This window comes from Diadema setosum, chromosome 18 (genome assembly GCF_964275005.1).
Source record: "Diadema setosum chromosome 18, eeDiaSeto1, whole genome shotgun sequence".
Lineage (NCBI taxonomy): Eukaryota > Metazoa > Echinodermata > Echinoidea > Diadematoida > Diadematidae > Diadema > Diadema setosum.
In genome coordinates this window covers 24,579,169-24,599,340 of record NC_092702.1, presented here as the reverse complement: position 1 = coordinate 24,599,340, position 20,172 = coordinate 24,579,169, and the positions used below count along the sequence as shown (strand labels likewise).

The following is a 20,172-nucleotide window of genomic DNA, read 5'->3' as shown; positions in this document are numbered from 1 at the left end:
GTCAATATCATAATTATTACCTATCCCCTAGGTAAATTAAGAAAATATGTGAATACAGCTATACACTATGATATAGATCAAGCCACATTTGACTACCTGTAGATCATCACCAACATGTCGAATAATTGAAAAATTGTTCATCAATGTATATCATTCAACTCCAACTTCAAAGATACATATGTAGTTGTAACAGGCGAACTTCAAACATCTGAACGCTTTTACACTTTATTTTTGCTTCTGTTTCAATTTGGAGAGTTGTAATAACTGATGGTCACTGTGCAGTTTGTCATTGTTTGACGCGTCGTGCTGCTGGAACTAGTGGAAGTGGTCGACCTTGTATGAGTTGATTTATCGGCGTTCTTCTGCGGTGCGTGTAATCGACACGCAGCAAATTCCTTGAATGTTTTCTCTTCGCGGTCGATCGGAATGTTTACATGAGGTGGGAAGAGAAGGAGTGGAATCTCTCTTCCCATCTCCCTGTTTTACAGTGCACTCCCGTTATAACGAACACGCGGTTATAACAAAAATCTGGTTATAACAAAGTAAAAATTTGGGCTGCAATGTCATACACTCTATGTATTTCTATCGTTTATTTGTTCGGTTATAACAAAATTCCGATATGACGAAAGAATAACTGCCGGTCCCGAGGATTTCGTTATAACGGGAGCCCACTGTATATGTAAAACCCCGGATGCTCGTAATATGCTCTAATATCGCCCGCTGAACTCCCGACCCTGCAAAATAACAACTGTAATTGCCTCGCAAAACTACCTCGTATAGGTAATAATTAGTGATATTGTTGTCATGTTGCGTATTCTATCAACATGGGACCTCATATTTTCTTTCATTATCCCGTTTTGTTTTTTATCACAAACCCCCTTTTTTCCATGCCATGCATGCGGAGGTAACCAAGGCACTACAGTCACGTGACAGTCTCTATATCTGACGATAAAAATCAGGAAGTGATTCAATACTTTCGACCTTAAACAGTTCACGTTTATTTCAGTTAATTTCACCCGTCAGTTTCCAACTCTTGAAATTGACAACGTTCAACCGTCCTTCAATAATAATTCGTGATGTGATTAGTTACAAGGCATAATATTCAATGTTGAAATGAGATGAAACAAATTGAGTTGCGTACTCTTTGTAGAAGGCGTTAAGAATGAAAAAAAAAAATAACGGAACAAGTTATCATTGTCTTCTGATGACGCAAAAAGTAAGGAACCGCGCATTAAAAGCTAACTTCATCATTGCATTACGTGTCTCAAGTTAGCGCTATATACCAGTCGCAACGATGACTCAAAACTGTCCTTTATGAGATAATAAGATCATTCAAACAGATCGAACTATCCGCGTCCCTGTATCTGAGAACAGGGCGCCATCAAGAGGCGTTACTGTTGTTGTGTGTGAGTGTTTTGGTTTTATTTTGTGTTGTTTTTCGAGGTTTACTGGAAATTGCATCAACTTGGCGATGGCGGCGCACTTCTATTCACCGAGGCTTTTTCCATCTTTTACACAGTCTTCTATAGAAACGTCATGGATGGAGGCCGTTGGCTGCCCGGAGAGCTCCACCTACTTATAACATGTATTGTCATCATACAAGCAGAATTGAGTTTCGATAACAGGTGTATACAAATCAAACACCCATCACTTAAATGATCCGCGATGTATACACCGCTGTTATACATCGCAGGTGATGTACTGGAATGTTGCTATGGCAATGATTCACAATGCATGTAACATGTCAATGTTTTAGCTGGCGAATGATTGCATCTATATAATAGTCCTATAAACAACCTCCGCTCCTCGAATAAAAGGGGAAATCGTCAAGTTATCACACAGGTGCACGCAGCTGCCCTTGTGTCGTCATGTCTCGTTACCTGGCAACAAAGAATAATGGGACAGGAACAGAATACAAAACAAAAAGAAAAATGTAAACTCAGTTTGTCACATAAAAAAAAATGCAGTTATAGCGTGCAGATGGTACACTTGTGTTAAGTTGTTAGGCATTTTAAGCATAGCTATACACGTACAGGTTAAAATTGCAATCGCGAAACGATGGAAAAGGACGCATGTAAGGGATGAAGAGAAAAAGGTATTTTGGGTCATCAACGCCACGTGCACATATCAATACAAAGGTTCGCAACAAGAATTCTACAAAATCAAGAGATTGTATGTTTCTTTTGTGTGAGAGAGAACTTATGTGAAGATAATGATCAGGAAATGATAGGAAAACGAAACGGGGAAGGAATCTGCAGAGTAACAAACCAACCAACCAAACACAACCATGCACATGTAACAACTCAGTATGTTAACTGTGAAAGCACCGTTTAAAAACTATACACATTTTGGAAGCATAATCGGAGCTGTTGCTGCAGAAATAACAATCACTTTTAAAGGTCCAGTTTACCTTTGGGAGCAGTGATTTCAAAAATGTTCAAGATATCACATTTGATGCATATGTGTAGGTCTGTTGTATCACAAAACATCCTATCATATAAGATTTTTGCAATAAAGCCTAAAATATGAGGAGATATCAGCATTTTTCTCAATAAACCATAACTGTATACGGTTTAGTCTGGAAGCATTCTTGTTATAACTATTGTTCACATTTTGTGTATTCAACAATACTTAACATCGATTATACGGATTCAAATTTTTACAGTGGTTGTTTCTATCCCTACCTCACATTTTAGAACTATTTTAATGCACTAATGTTGGGTTTTTGTTTCATCTGCAAATGGTAAATTATGCCTTTAATTTCCATTCCAAAAGGTCTGATACTAGTAAATTGTAGGACACTGCAAGTTATGCTTCAATGTAGATTCACATGTAGGTCCTGTTAATTCTCTTATTTATTGTAAGGACAATCACACGTTCAATTTATTGTTCTATATCATGGTCTATTTGGAAAACATGGAAAATGGAACAATAAAAACAAAAACACACAAACTTTTTTTTTAGACACAATTGCATCAACTCCCTATACAACATATCGGCTGCTGCCATGATTACAGCATAAGCCAGGGGCGGATCCAGGAATTCCGTAAAGGGGGGGGGGGGCACTTCAGGGTTTAATCAGTTGCCAAGAAAAAAAAGGCTCCCGTGCATTTTTTTTTTCGTTTTTCTTTTTATTTCATTTATTAAAAAAAAAAAAATATTAAGGGAGGGGGGCGCCCGGTGCGCCCCCACCTGGATCCGCCACTGCAAGCATTACAGGGAACACTCTTGGTATAACAGAGTGCCCTATAATATGAGAAACGCCTGAAGGGAGAGAGAGTGAGAGGGATGAATGGAGCATGCTCACATGGGTTTCCCGAAGACTCGAGTGAGATGTGCGGGGATCCACCTCGGTTAGCGTGGAAGAAACGATGGGTGCCGATTTCTGGACAAGTCGACCGACATTACAGCGCATGCATGGACAGTTAGTGATGGAGAACACGTTAATTGATGAACAGTAATTCATGAGTATGATTATTGCTGTGTGGATATTAGGTTGGGTTAATAAAGAATACTTCTGTACCAGAAATAGCTTGATGAAAAAAACAACAACTTACAAGCACAGTCGGTGATAATCTTATCAAAATCGGTTAATACAAGGAAGCCACGGAATGTTAAGATAAGCTCATTTTCGAAACACAGTTCTAGAATACTTGATATGAATATGCAAAGTGAGTCAACTGATGATGTCATCACCTCTCCAATTTTTCTTTTAATTACGTACAAAAACTGACAACAAATGAAAAATTAAAATTTTTGTGCTATTAAAGTGTAATTCATGGCTAAACTTTAAAATAATGATCAGACTTGGGCAAAATGTGTTTGAAAAATAAAACTAGATGTTTCAAGGTTTCTATGTAAACAATTTTATGATAAGTTGTGAGGCAACATTGTCAACTCACTCATTTGCATTAAATTATTTATATTGACTGTTCAAGAACTGTTTTATGAAAATTGGCAAAACTTCGCAAGTGTTCAAATTTTTCCTGTTGTGCTTAAAGGGGAAAAGACTTCACTGTCATTTAGATAGATATACATAGCGAATAGGCTAGTTTACACTTAGTTACCTCCGAACCACAGACTTTCAAAAATCTGTATTAATCTTTTGATTATATAGAAAAGCATCAGTCGAAATTAGCCAAGCAGAGTAGAAGAGATAATTTACATCTAAGTGCTGCATGACTGGTTTTGGTTAATTTCATTGAAAAAAAAACAACAACACACCAAACACATATTCCCCTGCACATTTCGATATGCGCCTGGATCATACTTGAATAGTTATAAAACGGTTTACCGTCATGAATATCTATATCGTTTATCAAATACCTCAGTTCACATGTCAATTTCAAGAGGTCTGCCGTTACATTTATCTGCACATGCTAATTGTAACTATGAACTGGCTTATTCAGATTTCAAACATACTGAACCCTTCCCCTCCGTTCCCCCACAATATTCAACTTGTTCCTTCTATTCACATTTTGATACTTGGAATCTGTAGATAGCATGCGGTTGGTCGTTTCTTTGTCGGGCCAATTTATAAATCCCCGCTTATCAGAAAAAATCATTTGCAATAACATACACAGGTGCCTAAATCTTTTTGTCCTATGCGAATGCATATAATCATGAGTTTTATATTAATGACAGATCATTATTAGTGTCAGAACCACCCGACGTAGCTACAACAAAATTTAATGTGTGAAAAGTGTAATTTAACGTCTGAAACATATTCGGTAACAAAAGGTCAGTCTCGTAAAGAGACCGGGTTACCCATAAAAGTAGACTGGATAAGTTAACTGGCCTGTCGCTTTAGTATTGTAATCTACAACTATTAGTATCAACAGTTCACCACGCAATTACTGTTATTTCACAAGTCAGATTTCGTTTTGATTCACTCATTTCTTCTTCACCTTATCTTGATTATTTTAAGCATTGTTGTTTTGATTATTATACTCTTCTACTGCCATATCAATGGGCTATCACAAACATTATAGGTCCGGAGTCATATGTATTTTGGCGACATTATCATTGATATAATCGATATGCATTTTTGGTCAGATGATCTTTTTTCTCTTCTGCAGAGCAAAGCTTGAATGTGATATCATTTTGTTTTCAGATTTCCACGCGCGTACACACGCACACACACACACACACACACACAAAAGGTACAAAGTCATAACTTTCCATAAAGTCAAGTACATTGAGCTTTTTTTTTTTCGTCAAAGTATTCCCACGTGTATATGTTGATCATGTACCACTCATGCAAGTGCAGTCATTACGGAAAAACATCAATTTTTAAGGCATGCAAACATGGCAAAAAAATGACGATAGACATATGAAATGTCATTGTTTGAAGACAAATAATAATGATACCTCGATCTTTGACGTGTCGTCCGCCACCGTGCCGGGTGGGACTGAATTGCCATTTGCCACGGCAGCGACTCCCCCTTTCCGCTTATCGATTGCTTTGGCCACGCCCACCATGCCCATATCATCAGCGAGTTTACGCGCATCGTAAGACTCGACCAAGATTGGCTCACTGTTTGCATCGGGGCGGTCCCACTCCTGAATGATAAAATTATGATACGACTTTGAATTCCTGCGGCTTTGCATGTTTTATAAGCAAGTTAGTTTGTTGATTTTTGGGGTTTGTTTGTATGTGTTGTTTTTTTTTTTCATCTACACAGCTGAACACAATTGGCACTGGACAATATTCAAAAATGTAATTTCACGCCTGTTGAAACGAGTTTACATAAAAATTATTTGCAATGCATAACTCCCAATTACATGTTCACTGCCCTAGTACTTTAATTGGCCATATCAAAGAGGTACCTCCTCATGGTGAATTTGATGTTAAGCAGCACGACCGTGATTTGGCAGAAACACGCATCTCGATTCTTTCCTTTTTTATTGAGTTTTCAAAACATCATGTTTAATGTGTTAAAATATGATGTTATAACTCTTTGTCATTTTTAAAATAAAATTCTCAAATATCAAAGTTTTGGGGTAAAAATGACGTCATTGAGCTGGCAGAACTACGTTACTGCCATAGTTACGCAGTTTTGCCCGATCGTACTCCTTCATTGAGGCAGCTTGAGCGGCTGGCAACTTCCGATCCGTACGCGCGTGTCGTATTTGTACACAATCTATGGTATTCTCATGATAAGGCAGAAGTAGGTATCTTTTAATAAACTTAAATATGTGGCAATGAGCATGTATTTTGAGTTAGATAAAATATAAAAGTTCCCTTTTGTTATAGAACACAATTCTAAGTCACAACTTTAAACGTGAATATCTCGAAATCGCTTCAAACGAGGTACGTACGTGTAGTTTTGCCAGTTCACGGCCGAGCAGTTCATACAATTTTCAATCAGCTTCCAGAAAATAAAAATGTTCGCTCTTTTCTTAAATGTAATGTGAACATTGCGCATTGAGTTGTTTCTGCAAGGCAAACATGAATTATTTCGTATTTGAGCAGTTTCTTTCTTCATTTCACCTGATGTTCGAAGTCAAGATCGATGCCGCTGTCTATGAGGACATTGCAGATTTCGACATGACCGTTTTTAAGAGCCACCATGAGGAGAGTGTAGGCGCTGCATCCAGCCGCTTTGTCCCCATACAAGTCCTGCAGAAGAAAAACAAAATTTATCGGATTTAGGGCCTACACAGTCACGAAACAATTTTCTCAATGAATAGAATATACCAGTTCCACCAAGCATTCTCAATCAGTATGATTGAATCAATCAGTGACAACATCCTGTCAATTTGGGTGTTGTCACTGATTCCATTACTATTCACAGAAAAAAAAATGACTGGTTCAAAGGCTTGATTTCAAGACACTCATTCTCTATCCAGCTCCACGTTGTTAATAGGAGAGAATGAAACCAATCATGTGGATTGAGTGAATGTAGCAATATTAGCAGAAAACATCAGCGAATTTTGAAGAAGATCCGCAAATCCATTGAAAAGTTATGCATTTTTTGAGTGCCGCCATTGCTGAATGAAAAGACCACTACAGTTTGTGACGTCACTACATCGTTACATTTTTGTACGGTATGAGTGATAGAGCCAAGGACAGACCATACCATAATATACATTATTGTCTCATTATTTAGTTATCATTCTGCTATATACCATTCATGTAACTTGACAGAAGTACATACTCACAATTTTCATGTTTAAGTCGGCGTCTAAATGCTTCACCAGGTTTTCCACTGTGTTTTGTTGACCATCCGTGACAGCGTTAAACAATCGCTGAAAGGAAAATAGGAAATATTTCTGACTATTTTATACTGCCACCCTTGATGTGTTGTATTAAATGGGTTAGTCAAATACCGGTTAGTAATTGGCTAAATACAGTCACGTGATGGAGGAACATTCGTTTATGATACCACATGTATGTAGTGTGATTTGGTGTGCAAATGTTGGTGTTTGTGAGTGCGCACTTGTGGGTATGTTTGTTGTTGTTTTTTGTTGATGTTTAGTGTATATATGGGTGTGTGTGTTGAGGGAAAGCTACCAGGAGGGGGGGGGGGCGGGTATGTTAGTGGGAAATAAGTGGGATGGTCGGGGATAGGTAGATGAAGTTATGGTTAAGGGGTTTGGCTGGAATATGATTTGTTTTAATAATATACACATATGGTTATTTTGTTTTGTACGGGGGGGGGGGTAGGTTGATAGGTTAAATAAAATTGATGAGTTTTGTTCGGTTAATTTAAGCATGCTTTTTTAATGACACGTTTTGGGAAATGCTGTATTCTCAAGAGAGTGTAGTATAGAGAATTTATGTAATGAAGCGGATATTGAGTAATCTGATCAAGTTGATCAAGACTTTTTTTCCCTTTCAAGAGTTATACTTAATCTGATATATGTATACAGCGTGTGCTCTGCAAAAAAAAAAAGAAGAAAAAAAGAAGGAAGTTATGTTAAAAAAAAAGTGATTTAGTAGCACAATTTCTTTTTGGGCACATTTGGATTGGCTTGATTAGGCTGATCAAAATAGCATGAGAGTTATGCAGAATTTTATGTCATTTTTCTTATAAAAACATGGTATGATTTGGAAAAAACCAAATATATTGTACTGTATGTTTGAAAAATGATTCAGCAGCACAAGAAAGAAGAATACAGCTGCTTTTTTTGTTGTTGGTAAAATTAATTTCATTGTTAATATGGATTTGATGTTGAATGAAACTCAAATAAAGAATATTATAAAACAAACAAAAAATGGGTGCAACTTTTGCTTTCTCTTTTTTTTCTTTATAGTCTTACCTTTGAAACAGGAAGCCTGGTGTCAATAAGTTCGACTATTTCATCCAGCCCGTTTTCTAACGCCATTTCCCGCGCTCCTTGCTTGCCATTCACTCCCTGCATGTAAAAGACACACGTACCAAACGTGTGGTATTCATCGCTTTGGTAGAGTTTCACTTCATGCAGATAATGTCATTACATCATGAGCGGCGATCACCGACTCAAGTACGACCAAAGAGTTACCATGGTAACACGATAGATGCTATCTTTCAGCTTTTAAGCGACAGGCGGAATGTTTCACTTGAGTTGTAATGCGATTAGAATATACTCTTGAAGAGAATAGATGGTATCTGTCCTTAGATAATCTATAAATAGACTGAAATCAATTTCATCCCAGTGCCTTGCGTGATATGGCTGTATTCCCGATAATATCGCTATTTGGTGAGGTACAATAAGTATCGTGGATATAAACTGCACAAATAAGGAATGAATCTCACCAAAACATATAGACAACAATTCAATTTGCAACATATAGCAAACGAAACAAATCCACAGAAAATAATTTTGACTGTATAAGTGCGTACATTTTAATCAGTTTTGGTGGTCCTCTCTAAATTCTTCTGATGAAAATACAAAGCACACAAACACTGAATGTTCAACGATATTTATAGACCTACTACAAAGGTAGGTCCGGCATGGTTCAACATATCAATTTTTGCATTTCCGTGAGAAGACAAACAAAGATGACACTGTGTGTGGTGCAGCATGTATGGCAGCAAAATTAATGATTGTCTTCTTCGCTCTACGGTCGGTTTGTGCTGTAGTGAACGAGATTCTGGTCTCATTAGCAGTAAATGCTTCAAACAAACGGGAAGCAATTTTCATTCAAACGTACTGTTAAAGGATGGTATAGTATTGGTGAAGATGAGGATTGACATTGACACCTTTTGCGAGATACTAAGAAACAAATGATGAAATGTTACAGATCATGCTGTTCCAATAGGACATCGAAGTTTATTTGATGAAAATCGGTTTGAAATGACTGAGATATCAAAAACAAAGTAAAACAAAGTGATCGTAAGAAAAGGTGGGTCCCACCATTTATTAGGATTGCTCTGTTTGAGATATCTCAGCCATTTCAAGACCGATTTTTTATCACTAAATATTGAATTCCTCTGGGAATTACATCTTCTTTCCCATTTTATAGAAGGTTTCTCATTATCTCACAAAAAACCCACAATGTTCGAAACCTGAAGTGAGGTCTCAACCAAAACTATACAAGCTCCTTAACAAAAACAAAATAAAACAAAACAGCAAAATTGGTATAATAGATGATTACACAAACACTAGATGCGTGTATGGGTAGATAATATTCAGTTTCAGTTTCAGTTCCAGTAAGATTTATTTCTCCACTTGTACAAAACAGAAGATAAGTATAACAATATCAAACATATTATTCTCAAGCCATGAAAATATAAACAAAATGTCGCATTACAAATATATAATCATGTGAAATAATACATAAATATCATTTCAGATCTTTAAGTGTACAGGTGGAGGAGACCGTTATCAATAAGCAAAACGCTTGACTTGGACAACGGCCTTCGCTGAGATAGAGAAAGAAAGGAGAAATAGAGTTTTCCCGTTTTTGCTCCTGAAAGGTTAAGGGATTGCATAGTTTTGGCTGAAATGGAATGTCAAGTTTCCAACTTCTTTGGTGAGATTATGGGAAACCTATGAAATATGAAGGAGCATGTACCATCCTGAATGGGAGTCAAAGCTTATTGGATGAAAACTGGTTTTGGAATGGCTCAGATATTGAAAACAAAGGGATCTAAAAGATGGGACCCACATTTCAGTAGGATTGCTTGTTTTACTATGTTTGGGGGTATCTCAGCCATTTAAAAACTGATTTTCATCAAGTAAATTTTGAATTCCCTTTAGAATTGTATGCTCTGCAACATTTCATAAGTGGTTTCTTAGTATTAAAAATCCTCACCTCAACGAATACTATATCATCCCTTTAAGGCCTATATAGGATCGATACTTTCTTGGACGATATGTTGTACCTCATGACCCAGGCGTACCTGGTGGTGCCGCGCATGGGCAGTCATTGTGATGGGAGGCATCCTCATAAAGGACAAAGCTTAAATACGCTGTCAGAGGCAGCCCTACATGGTTTCTCAAACCATGACAGTGGCGGATCCAGGCGGGGGCACACTGGGCGCGCGCCCCTTTACTTTTTGCTTAAACAAAAGAAATTAAACGAGAAAATGCGGGGGTGCGGCGCCCCCCCCCCCCCTCTTTGATTTTGTAAAGGCGCCCCCTCTTTACGGAATTCCTGGATCCGTCCCTGCGTGATTATCATATAAACTGTATCCTCACCCAAGTCTTGTGGTTGACGTCGATACCGCGATTGATGAGGAGCTTGGCTGTTTCCACCTGCAGCGAGTCTATGGCCAGCATGAGGAGGTTGCGGTAGAGAGACTTAGCAACCATGTTGCCACCCTATCATCACCATGGTAAGAACATGGGAGAAAAAAGTCCGGTACATACGACATTAAAAAAAGCAGTAGAAATGTTGTATATAACAACATCTAATTTGTATGTCGGCACACAAGAAGAATTTCAAGTTTATTTTTGTCGGGGGGGGGGGGGGGAGGTGATGGTGCATATCTAATAACATGAAAAAATATTGTATTGTTATGCGAACGATGCACAGTAATTCATGCAAACACAACGTGTACATTATTTTGAAGCCATAACGATTTAGTATGATTATTGATTCACTCTCAACGTTTACTGAACACGCTGGAAATAATATATTCGAAAGCGGAAGGGAGCACCTGCTTTCGTCCTTTGAATATAGAGCATCGTCTCTCCGCAACTTTTATAGTAAATGCGTCATTAAATTAACGTTCAATATTGGCTTAAATACACATCGAGGGTTTCCTCGCAGGCTATCTAAATTCGGGTCTCAGCGGAAAATATGTAGTGACATTAGAGACTATTCTAGGTTTACTTTTACCAGCGTTGCAAAGCAGAAAGAATTTGATACCATGCAGTCGGTCAAACAATGAAATCAATGTGAAATTACCTCCTTATCTTGACCATCGACAGTGTCATTATATCCAGTACAGGTGCGATGGTAAGCAACAATTAATCAGAGCATGGATTTACATGTCTGATAGTGGCTTGATATACGCTGGATTTTATGCTACATCAATTGTACTTCACATGATATACTTGTCTGAGACATAATGTTAAGCATTTTCATGCTGGCATGCACAATAAAGAAGTATTCGCATCTGTCTGTATAGTTATGTTCAAACGAGACAGGAATATTAGCCATGTCTCAGTTTGTCTGTTACAGACGGGAAATGTCTTTTAATGGAGAATGATTATATCTTCTATTTTACATGAAAATGACAGTTTTCTTTCTTATGTTAATTTGAATCAATAATGATGGTCTTGGATATGATGTTTAAGAACGAAGACAATTTTGACAGTAAAAAATCCCACTACCTTCCACACCGCGAGCTACACAATAGATACGAAAACAGGAAAATGTTTTCACCAGCGAGACCTAACACAGGAAATTTAATGTCGTATACGGCAGTACAGTTTGTCTCTATATCGCTGCATGTGAAGTAAAACTCATAATGATATGATTATGCAGAGCTCATACAGACGTATCAAAAAATAGTACCTCATCTGCGTTGATGAACATCCCCTGGTGAAGAATGGTATCGACCTCTGACGTTCTGCCCTCCTGCACGGCAGAACAGAGGCGCTGGAAAATTGAGAATGTAGCGTAAAATTAATACCGATAGATGGAGACAAAAAAAAAAATGCTCCAAAATGATCATCAAGTTTCAGGGTTAATTCATTTCTACTCCTTCAGTTAGCATTCATTTTTATGGAACAGTCTCTTGTTTGTAACAAGAGAAAATTAAGACGAAGGGCATAATAATGAAAACCTTGGGAATGGTATCACTGTAGCCTTCTGCTTACGGATGACTGTATGAGGCTTCCTAAATTGGGCCAGTTCGAAAGATCGAAAGTCAGATCAAACCTGACGATTCCCAACTACTACTAATTCTTCTTATACCTTTAACAGGTAAGAGTGAAGTGGGAAAGTTCACAGAAATGAAATTAGAAATTAAATGACGGAAAACTGCAAATAGAACTCTAGAATGACTATAGCATGTCATAGAGGGAACATGGACAAGAGGCGAGAAAATTATGCAAAATTGCAGAAGACGATAAATAATTATAATATTTCTGCATTCTACGAGAATACAACCATGACAATGGCAAATAAATCAACATAAGGCAGTGGGTACGTAATCATTTATACAGTAATGAAACAAGCTTGAAAAACAGATCAGAAGATTATAAATATATATATATATATATATATATATATATATATATATATATATATATATATATATATATATCAGTATGTCAGATCGGTCAGTTGATCATGTGTATAAAGAATCAATACTCCGTCGTTTCCAGGCAGTCTACGGGGTCATGAGGACAGACTGGCTCGACTACACGCACGGACAGATATCCGATCGATGTCATTAGAGCGATTTTGTTTAATAATTCATTAAATCAAGTTTTAATCGATTTCCTCAGGCATGAACAAAACGTGGGGGGAGGGGGGTTGGTAAGTACAGTCTCCCAACAATAATAATTGTACGTCGTTATAAGCGTCTTATGGTGCCCTTCGTGTATGCGGGTGTGTGTTCGAGTATTTTTATGAATTTGTTTGTGTGTGTATATGTGTTTGTGTGCACCGCAGCTAATCAAGCACGTCTCATCTATTATACAATTTCTATTCACTGCGAGAAGCTCAATCTATTGGTATACCAACAGCCTTTTTGTTAAGCAGCTGCGATTCAGTGAGAACCCTCATCTCATCTTTATCTCTCTTATTACAGCATTTTATATCTTTATACGATTCAATTTGACAACCAAAAACATCCTTTCCATGCCCTTCTTAATCCCCCATACACTTTTTGAAGTTGCTTTCACTGAAAATCTCATACTGCACAAGTTTAACTTTATTTCATACCCGCATACATCTTTAGAATATTTAGCTATGCTGTATTCTTTTTTTTTCTTTTTTTTTACAATCAGCAATAATAATATACCACTGATACGAAAATAGAGAGCAAGATTGATATCGATATGAAAGAGGGCATTTCTATCCTGAACGCGCAATTTGAACGCGGCGGAGAAGAATCAATTAATGTGACCATTCACTTATGTCCTCCGCTTCGATCTGTTGTCGGTGAGTACAGTCCCAAAACAACGTTTTCATACATACCACATGTTACGTTGTCATATGTTCGTTGTGATGAAGCCTTTTGAAAACGGCCGCGATAGTATCGATTATCTGGTCGCGATATCAAACACAGGCGGACATAGCGGTAAGAAAATCGATACTTGGCTGGACATTCTTTGCCATTGACATGGTCAATGGCATTGGCTCAGTCTTGTAGCCGTGGTTAGAATGCACGTTAACTCATTTCGAATCCTCATACCTTTAATGACAAGGTTTATTTTGGGTTTGTAAAGTTAAGTTCTGCAAGAAATGAAATCGGCATATCTGTAGTATACTGGTCAGGTTGAGATACGATCACTCCAGGGGGTGAATTGTCGACATTATTGACCGTCGCACGCTTGGTTGGCGCTATGGGATCGTAGTAAACTCAGTTTGCATGAAGCAAGAAGTTTGATATGGTGACTCAGAAACGTAGAAAACTATGCTCATATGCCTACATCTTAAGAAGTCCTATATTATATCTTAAGAACATTCTTATCTTGATGACCTGCAATTGATTAGTTGCGATAGATTTTTTTTTCTTTGTGGACATCGCAAATAAAGGACAATATAGCATCATGTTGTCATTTTCGAGCTCCTTGCTTCCACTTCACATTGTTATATGGCTTGGACTGTCTGTGAAAACCCTTGGGTTAGCGTCGCACATTTTTCACTTTCATTGACTCGGGTTGACAAACAAAATCACGATGCACTGAGCTATTAAGGAAAGAAAAAGAAGAGGAAGATAATATATACTGACCCGTATTGTCTCCTTCTCGGCGGATACCATGGCAACAGCGATCACGTTCTCACGCTCGATTTCACACTGTCGTCTGCTAATCCTGCTTTTCAAGGAGCGTCGACGGTACTGTTCATTCGAAAACTTCCGCCGGCTTTTCGAGTAACGATTACAAATCAATCAATCAATCAATCAAGTTGGTGACAGTCTGTTCTGTTCCATATTTTTGGGAAATCCCATGAATTTAGGCACACACGAATGTATAAATGTTGTCCTTTGGTTGTTTCCTCGAAGATACGGCGATAAAATGGGTCCGGGCACTGCTTCGTGTTACTCGTTGACACCGCTGGCAGCACTCTCTTGAAGCCGCGTAGCACTTAACCCAACGACTGAGCAGTGAACTGCAATGAGCTCACTGAGGCGGAACGCACGTTATGACTATAAAGCGTGCAGAGTAATCTTCCGTGGCGCCCCGACTTTCTTCTCATAGAGTAGGAACATGCGAATCATCCTATTTAAAAAAAAAGGATTTCACATTGAAAGCAGGTTACAAAATATTCGTGGCGAACAGTGTGTTGATATTGATGGAATTAAAAGCAAAGTGCACAATGTACCTTATTGCGCATGTGCGTCATGTCGACAGCACATTGTACGTCAGACCAAATTGATTAATAAACTGGTGAGATCGTATCAGCCTATCGTGGGAAAATAAATGACAACATGTTGACGTGACAATGCAGAATTGGGTCGATAAGAGAGTAATTTGATTGGATTATAAAGAGAAATGAATGTTGTGACACCACAAAAAGTTCAGAATCATTTAGCAATACAAGTCTGACATGCTGACAAGCACAAAAGCAGGGCTCCCACGTTGAAAAACCAAGACAAAACAATGGTGACATTATCTAGACGTATTCTGTACACGCTGATATTTTGTTGATTGGACTGTTATTTTCGCGAGTTGTTTATTTCGCACTATATATGAATATATACATATATATATATATATATATATTTGTACATCTTGTATTCTGTACTAGAGACTACGCAGTATACATTTTTTCGTGATTAAAAGCCTATTTGCGAAAATAAAACTACCGCGAAAATTCAGCGTATATTATACCATGTCTGAAACTATAATTTTGCCGTCGGGTTTTCCGCCTCAACCCCTCCAACTCCCTACATGAAATCGCGGCCATTGACAGACACTGTCTCGTTTTCTGAACATTCAAGATCACCCGACAACTATTAATCCGTTAAGTGCGTCATGCAGTGAGTAATTAGAAAGCCCTGGGAGCTACAAATGTCCTTGGAATATTATATACACGATTTTCCATATTACAATGTATTTTCTCGTCCTTTATGGCACGCATTGCGCTCATTAAGTTCCCGTGAATAACGATAATGTGATGATATATCAATGTACCGGTTACGCCCTGGATCTCTGTTGTGTTATTAATCAAATAAATTGATTTTAGAATAGGAGCACTTCCAATTTTTGTATCCGTGCTTTGCCAGTGCCGCTTCAATATTCAGTATCGTCTAACCTAACACACATGCAGTCCCCTGGGGGAAAAAAATCCAGGCTTCCCTGGACATTACGCGAGAATGAATATCAGTCTAGATAATATATGGCAAATCAAGTATTAAAATCATATTATTATGTTTTCTTAAAACTGTGGATGATGGTGGATATTAAATGCTCTAAACACTCTCGAACAAGATATCTCCATGGTTCGAGTCTTGCTTTTTTGTTTTGAATTTTGAATTGAATTGCTGAAACTGCACTGGTCTTACTCTTGAGACACAGTGAACAGTTCCAGCTGTTTATTTTCATATTTCTCAACACATCTGTACATGTACTTAACAACAACAACAAAAATACAATACAAACGAACAATTAGCAAAATACAAAATATGATATAACGTTGGTAATTACAAGAAAGTGTGTCAGCATATATTAATGTACATTAAGGACAATAAATTCTCTACATGTGAAATACGAAGGAACCGCAAAAGCAAAGCTTGTAACCGCGTGTTCCACGAAAAAAAAAAGTATCAATGTAAATTCATTTTGCAATGGAGACAGGACACAAAGTAGGCCTATTAATAACGAAACTATTTTGAAAGCTAAAACAGCAAGTAACAAAGAGCAGAAGTAAAAGAAAAGAGAAAGAAAAAAAAAAGAGAGAAAAGGAAGAGTATAAGTACTGATTGATAAGGCCCTCGTATCTACACGATATCCCTTTTGACCAAGGTGTAGAAATTACTCCCTGGCTATCATGGCAATGATGAGGTTGGTAACAATAGTGACACGGATCTGTGGGAATGAGGCTACCCTGGGTATTATAGACGACCAATTTCGTTGATGCTGCATGTATATTGAATTCAACTTCTGCATGAGGTGAAACATATTATGAATGTCTGACGAGCAAAATATTTTGTGTCAGCACCGTGAACCGAGTGATGGGACATTGTCAACGACACACCAAGGTTACAACGATGCTGAGGGAGATCGCCATGCCTCTTGCTCATCCGTTCCTATATAGAAAATGAGCGATGTTTAGCATTTACAAAGCTGCTTCCTATAGAAACATTCCGAATCATCTATTTCTCCACCCTTACACCACTTGTATATGACGATGTCATGAGCACCCGTGTCAAAGCAGACACAATACACAGTCAGTTAGAAGCCTATTAATGATGATAATCATAGGTTAAAGATCTATCACAAAATTATATTGATTGGTGCACTGAAACACATGCATACACGAAGAAACAACGTAAACTGTTATAGACATATTTACATTTGTTTATAATATTATGTATTCCTATCAGACATACATTCAAGGAGAAAAAACAAACAAACAAGTAACAAACAAACTGGAAGGAAGAATGAGAAGGTTCAAGCGTTCCTTTTCCTGTTTGTCATAAATAGAGAACACTATTAATCTTATCCATATTTCCGGAGAGACAATGCGACAGAATTAATGGATGCACATTATAATTAGATCATGTGATAAAATTTACTATCTTTGTAATGAATGTCATCATATCACGATACCCTGTTGCCCATTGTTGCAGTTTATACGGGAAGAACAGGAGCTCTCCTTTGTATATCATGTCCATAAAGTGTTATTAAACTGTATGGTAGAAACTTTATGGTTATCAGATCTTTAATCAGACTTGTAAAAAAATAGACAATTTAATCTAGTTTGACCTACTTCGAACCAGTCAATTTGTGAGAGTAATTCTTGTATAATACTTTCACATTATTAGAGGCTTTGAGAACAGTCTAGTCATATTTCCAGATGAAAATTAATATTCTACTTTGACAATACACTTACCGTGAAACGAAATCAAACATGTCTAAAATTCTATGTATGAAACATTATCTATCTATGAACTATGATAATGGCACGGCGATTTCTGTGCAGAACATTTTGCACATAATGCCTCTAGGCGGATTAGTGTGCTATATACAGAATTTGTCCTGTGCAAGAATTGTTAAAAGGCAATCCATATACTTCCACTACACAGCAAACCATGAGTGAAATCTCACGTTCTTACCATCAGGTATAGATGCCTGGAAAATGGTGTATACCAAACAGCACCAACAAGCAAGATCATGGGAGCGTCAACTGTCAATCCTTGTGATTGTATCAGTGCTCACAAAATGCAAGGAAGGTACCGGTACCATTGCAAACAACAGAACTATAGTTACCGCTTAGCGTCTTCAGAAATTGTAGTTATACTAGATTCGTCGTCACATCACGCTGTCCACACCAAAGATAACCTAGCCATGCGAAGCGCATTTGTAGACGATATAGTGTATGTGAAATCAGAACTTCTGTTTTCAGAACAGGTGAACCTGTGCCCCCTCTCGAGGTACAGAGTAAACATGTGTACGCTAATCGCTAGGCTACGGGACGCACCGTATTATCAGAGGAGGACGAACAAAACGCATGCATGTAAATAGACCAGCTTAAAGCTGTAGTTGTTGCAAGGGTTATCGGAAACCGTATTCACAGCGAATTTCATGACAGGACACGGCACTGCGAACTTGAGTGATATCATGGATAAAAAAAAAAGACTGAAACAAACAGTACGTGTTATTAGGAAGTGCTATGGATATCGCATCATCAAAGGTGTTTTATCAAAGTTCAATATCTCATCATTTTAATGTTGACTGCAATGAATATTTATAGCCAGACAACAAAATGGTGTGTGGTATAAAAGGTTTAATACGCACAGAAAAGATAGAAGTTTTGACATTGAAAGACTTTGATGTTGTCATAAATCAGTGATATTGATTGCAACCACAAAGTCATAGTCAAATCAGCAGGGTTGATGATGTCATCACGCGGTCACAAGTTAGTCTCCCATTGGACTGTAGGACCCTTCGAGAAGATTAACTTTTATATAGCATATACTTTCTCCTTCTTGGCTTGGAATTGATAATCAGAATGCCAGTGATTCTTATCAAATCATTTTGATCTTAATTGTGATGATTTTTAACAACGATATCTTACGTGGGAAAGGGGGCTGAGTGTGTAATACTCTATCGCAGCCGTATTATAATCTATAGGCCTACCCGGTAAATGCATGCCTCTCAATTACCATTGGCCCATAGATTACTTGTAACAAAGATGTAAGGCCTATGAAACATTAAGCACGAGAAAGATGTACTGGCATTTATAGTGTTTGTTTGTTTGTGTTGTTATTGTTGTTGTTGTTTTTGTTGTTGTTGCTGTTGTTGTTGTTGTTTTTTAAAGTGAGACTATATGCCTACCCTTGTCCACAGCTCCACTCGACCAGAACACAGCAACCGCAGGCATGTATACATACACGGTAAATTTTATATTGCAAAAACATACATAACTCAAAGCCAAAAGAGAGAGAGAGAAAAAAAAAAAAAAGAAATGGAGGAAAACAGAAATGAAGATGCCTTATACAACTGAAAGTTCCATTCATTCTTTCCGTACCTCTGGTAAAATGAGGCCAATCTGACTGGCTTAGACACGCTAGTCGAGGCTTTTTCTATGATTTCGATAGACTTTAGTGAAACCTTAATTCTGCCTGGGACACAGGGAGACGACATAAGGAAGGCCGAGACGCTCAAGCAGTGACATCCAACTCTCTATTTTTCCAACAACAAGTAACTGATCTGCAAGAATCTTCAGCCTATTGAAGGAGGCAGACTTAATCAAGATCAACGGCGCAGAATCGGGACAATCTTGGATGTGAAGCGAATATCGTTGCTATGGTAACGACTTCCAGTTATTGCGCCAGTGCAGTGATGATAAAGGTTTATGGGGTAGGGTGGGAAATTGGTATAGCGTATAGGGCATTGTAATAGCCATAAACATTTCAGTCTTCGTACGAATGCAGCCATGCTTGAAAACTCGGTTTGTGCATAACAAGATGAATGAGCAGCCACGAGCTATGAGGTCTGACATTGACGGATAGATGTTTCACATCCTTAAACAATCATCATGGACTCCAAACATTACACATCTTGGGTAATGTGCTTGGCAGCGCATGGCATTGAGTTTTAGCGACAAGACAAAATGATAGCATTCCAACCCCGGTATCCAGGTGGCAAGGGTGATTTTACTCATGCTCGGTAGCACCGTTGATGGCCGTACAAGGACGATCTTTATCGGATGCAAATACATTTATTGTTAATGCATCGAGGATCCACGAACACGTGTAATATCAGGTCAGTGATCATTCGTAATGACAATAAAAATGCATCGGCAAAAGCTGAACGCGGACTCGGAGCAACACGATGCGTTATATATATATATATATATATATATATATATATATATATATATATATATATATA

General features: G+C 37.8%; 1 protein-coding gene across 1 annotated transcript; it reads right to left on the bottom strand.

Moving 5' to 3' along the window:
* Nucleotides 1–1,826: 1,826 nt before the first annotated feature.
* On the bottom strand, nt 1,827–14,423 carry LOC140241404 (uncharacterized). The gene is made up of 8 exons (XM_072321134.1): nt 14,343–14,423; nt 11,954–12,037; nt 10,630–10,752; nt 8,266–8,361; nt 7,165–7,251; nt 6,494–6,622; nt 5,371–5,562; nt 1,827–1,880 (listed from the first exon to the last, which is right to left on the bottom strand). Exons 1-8 carry the CDS (start codon nt 14,370–14,372, stop codon nt 1,827–1,829), a joined length of 795 nt encoding a protein of 264 aa, XP_072177235.1. The 5' UTR covers nt 14,373–14,423.
* Between the last annotated feature and the right edge of the window lie 5,749 nt (nt 14,424–20,172).

What these genes read in the sequence shown, in the direction of transcription:
- LOC140241404 (XM_072321134.1), bottom strand. Translation starts at nt 14,372, where the DNA reads ATGGTATCCGCCGAGAAGGAGACAATACGG. An exon ending in ACGTCAACCACAAGACTTGG is followed by an intron (nt 8,362 to 10,629) that starts GTGAGGATACAG and finishes TTTTACATGCAG; the next exon opens with GGAGTGAATGGCAAGCAAGG. An exon ending in ACGACACGTCAAAGATCGAG is followed by an intron (nt 1,881 to 5,370) that starts GTATCATTATTA and finishes CTTTGTTGCCAG; the next exon opens with GTAACGAGACATGACGACAC.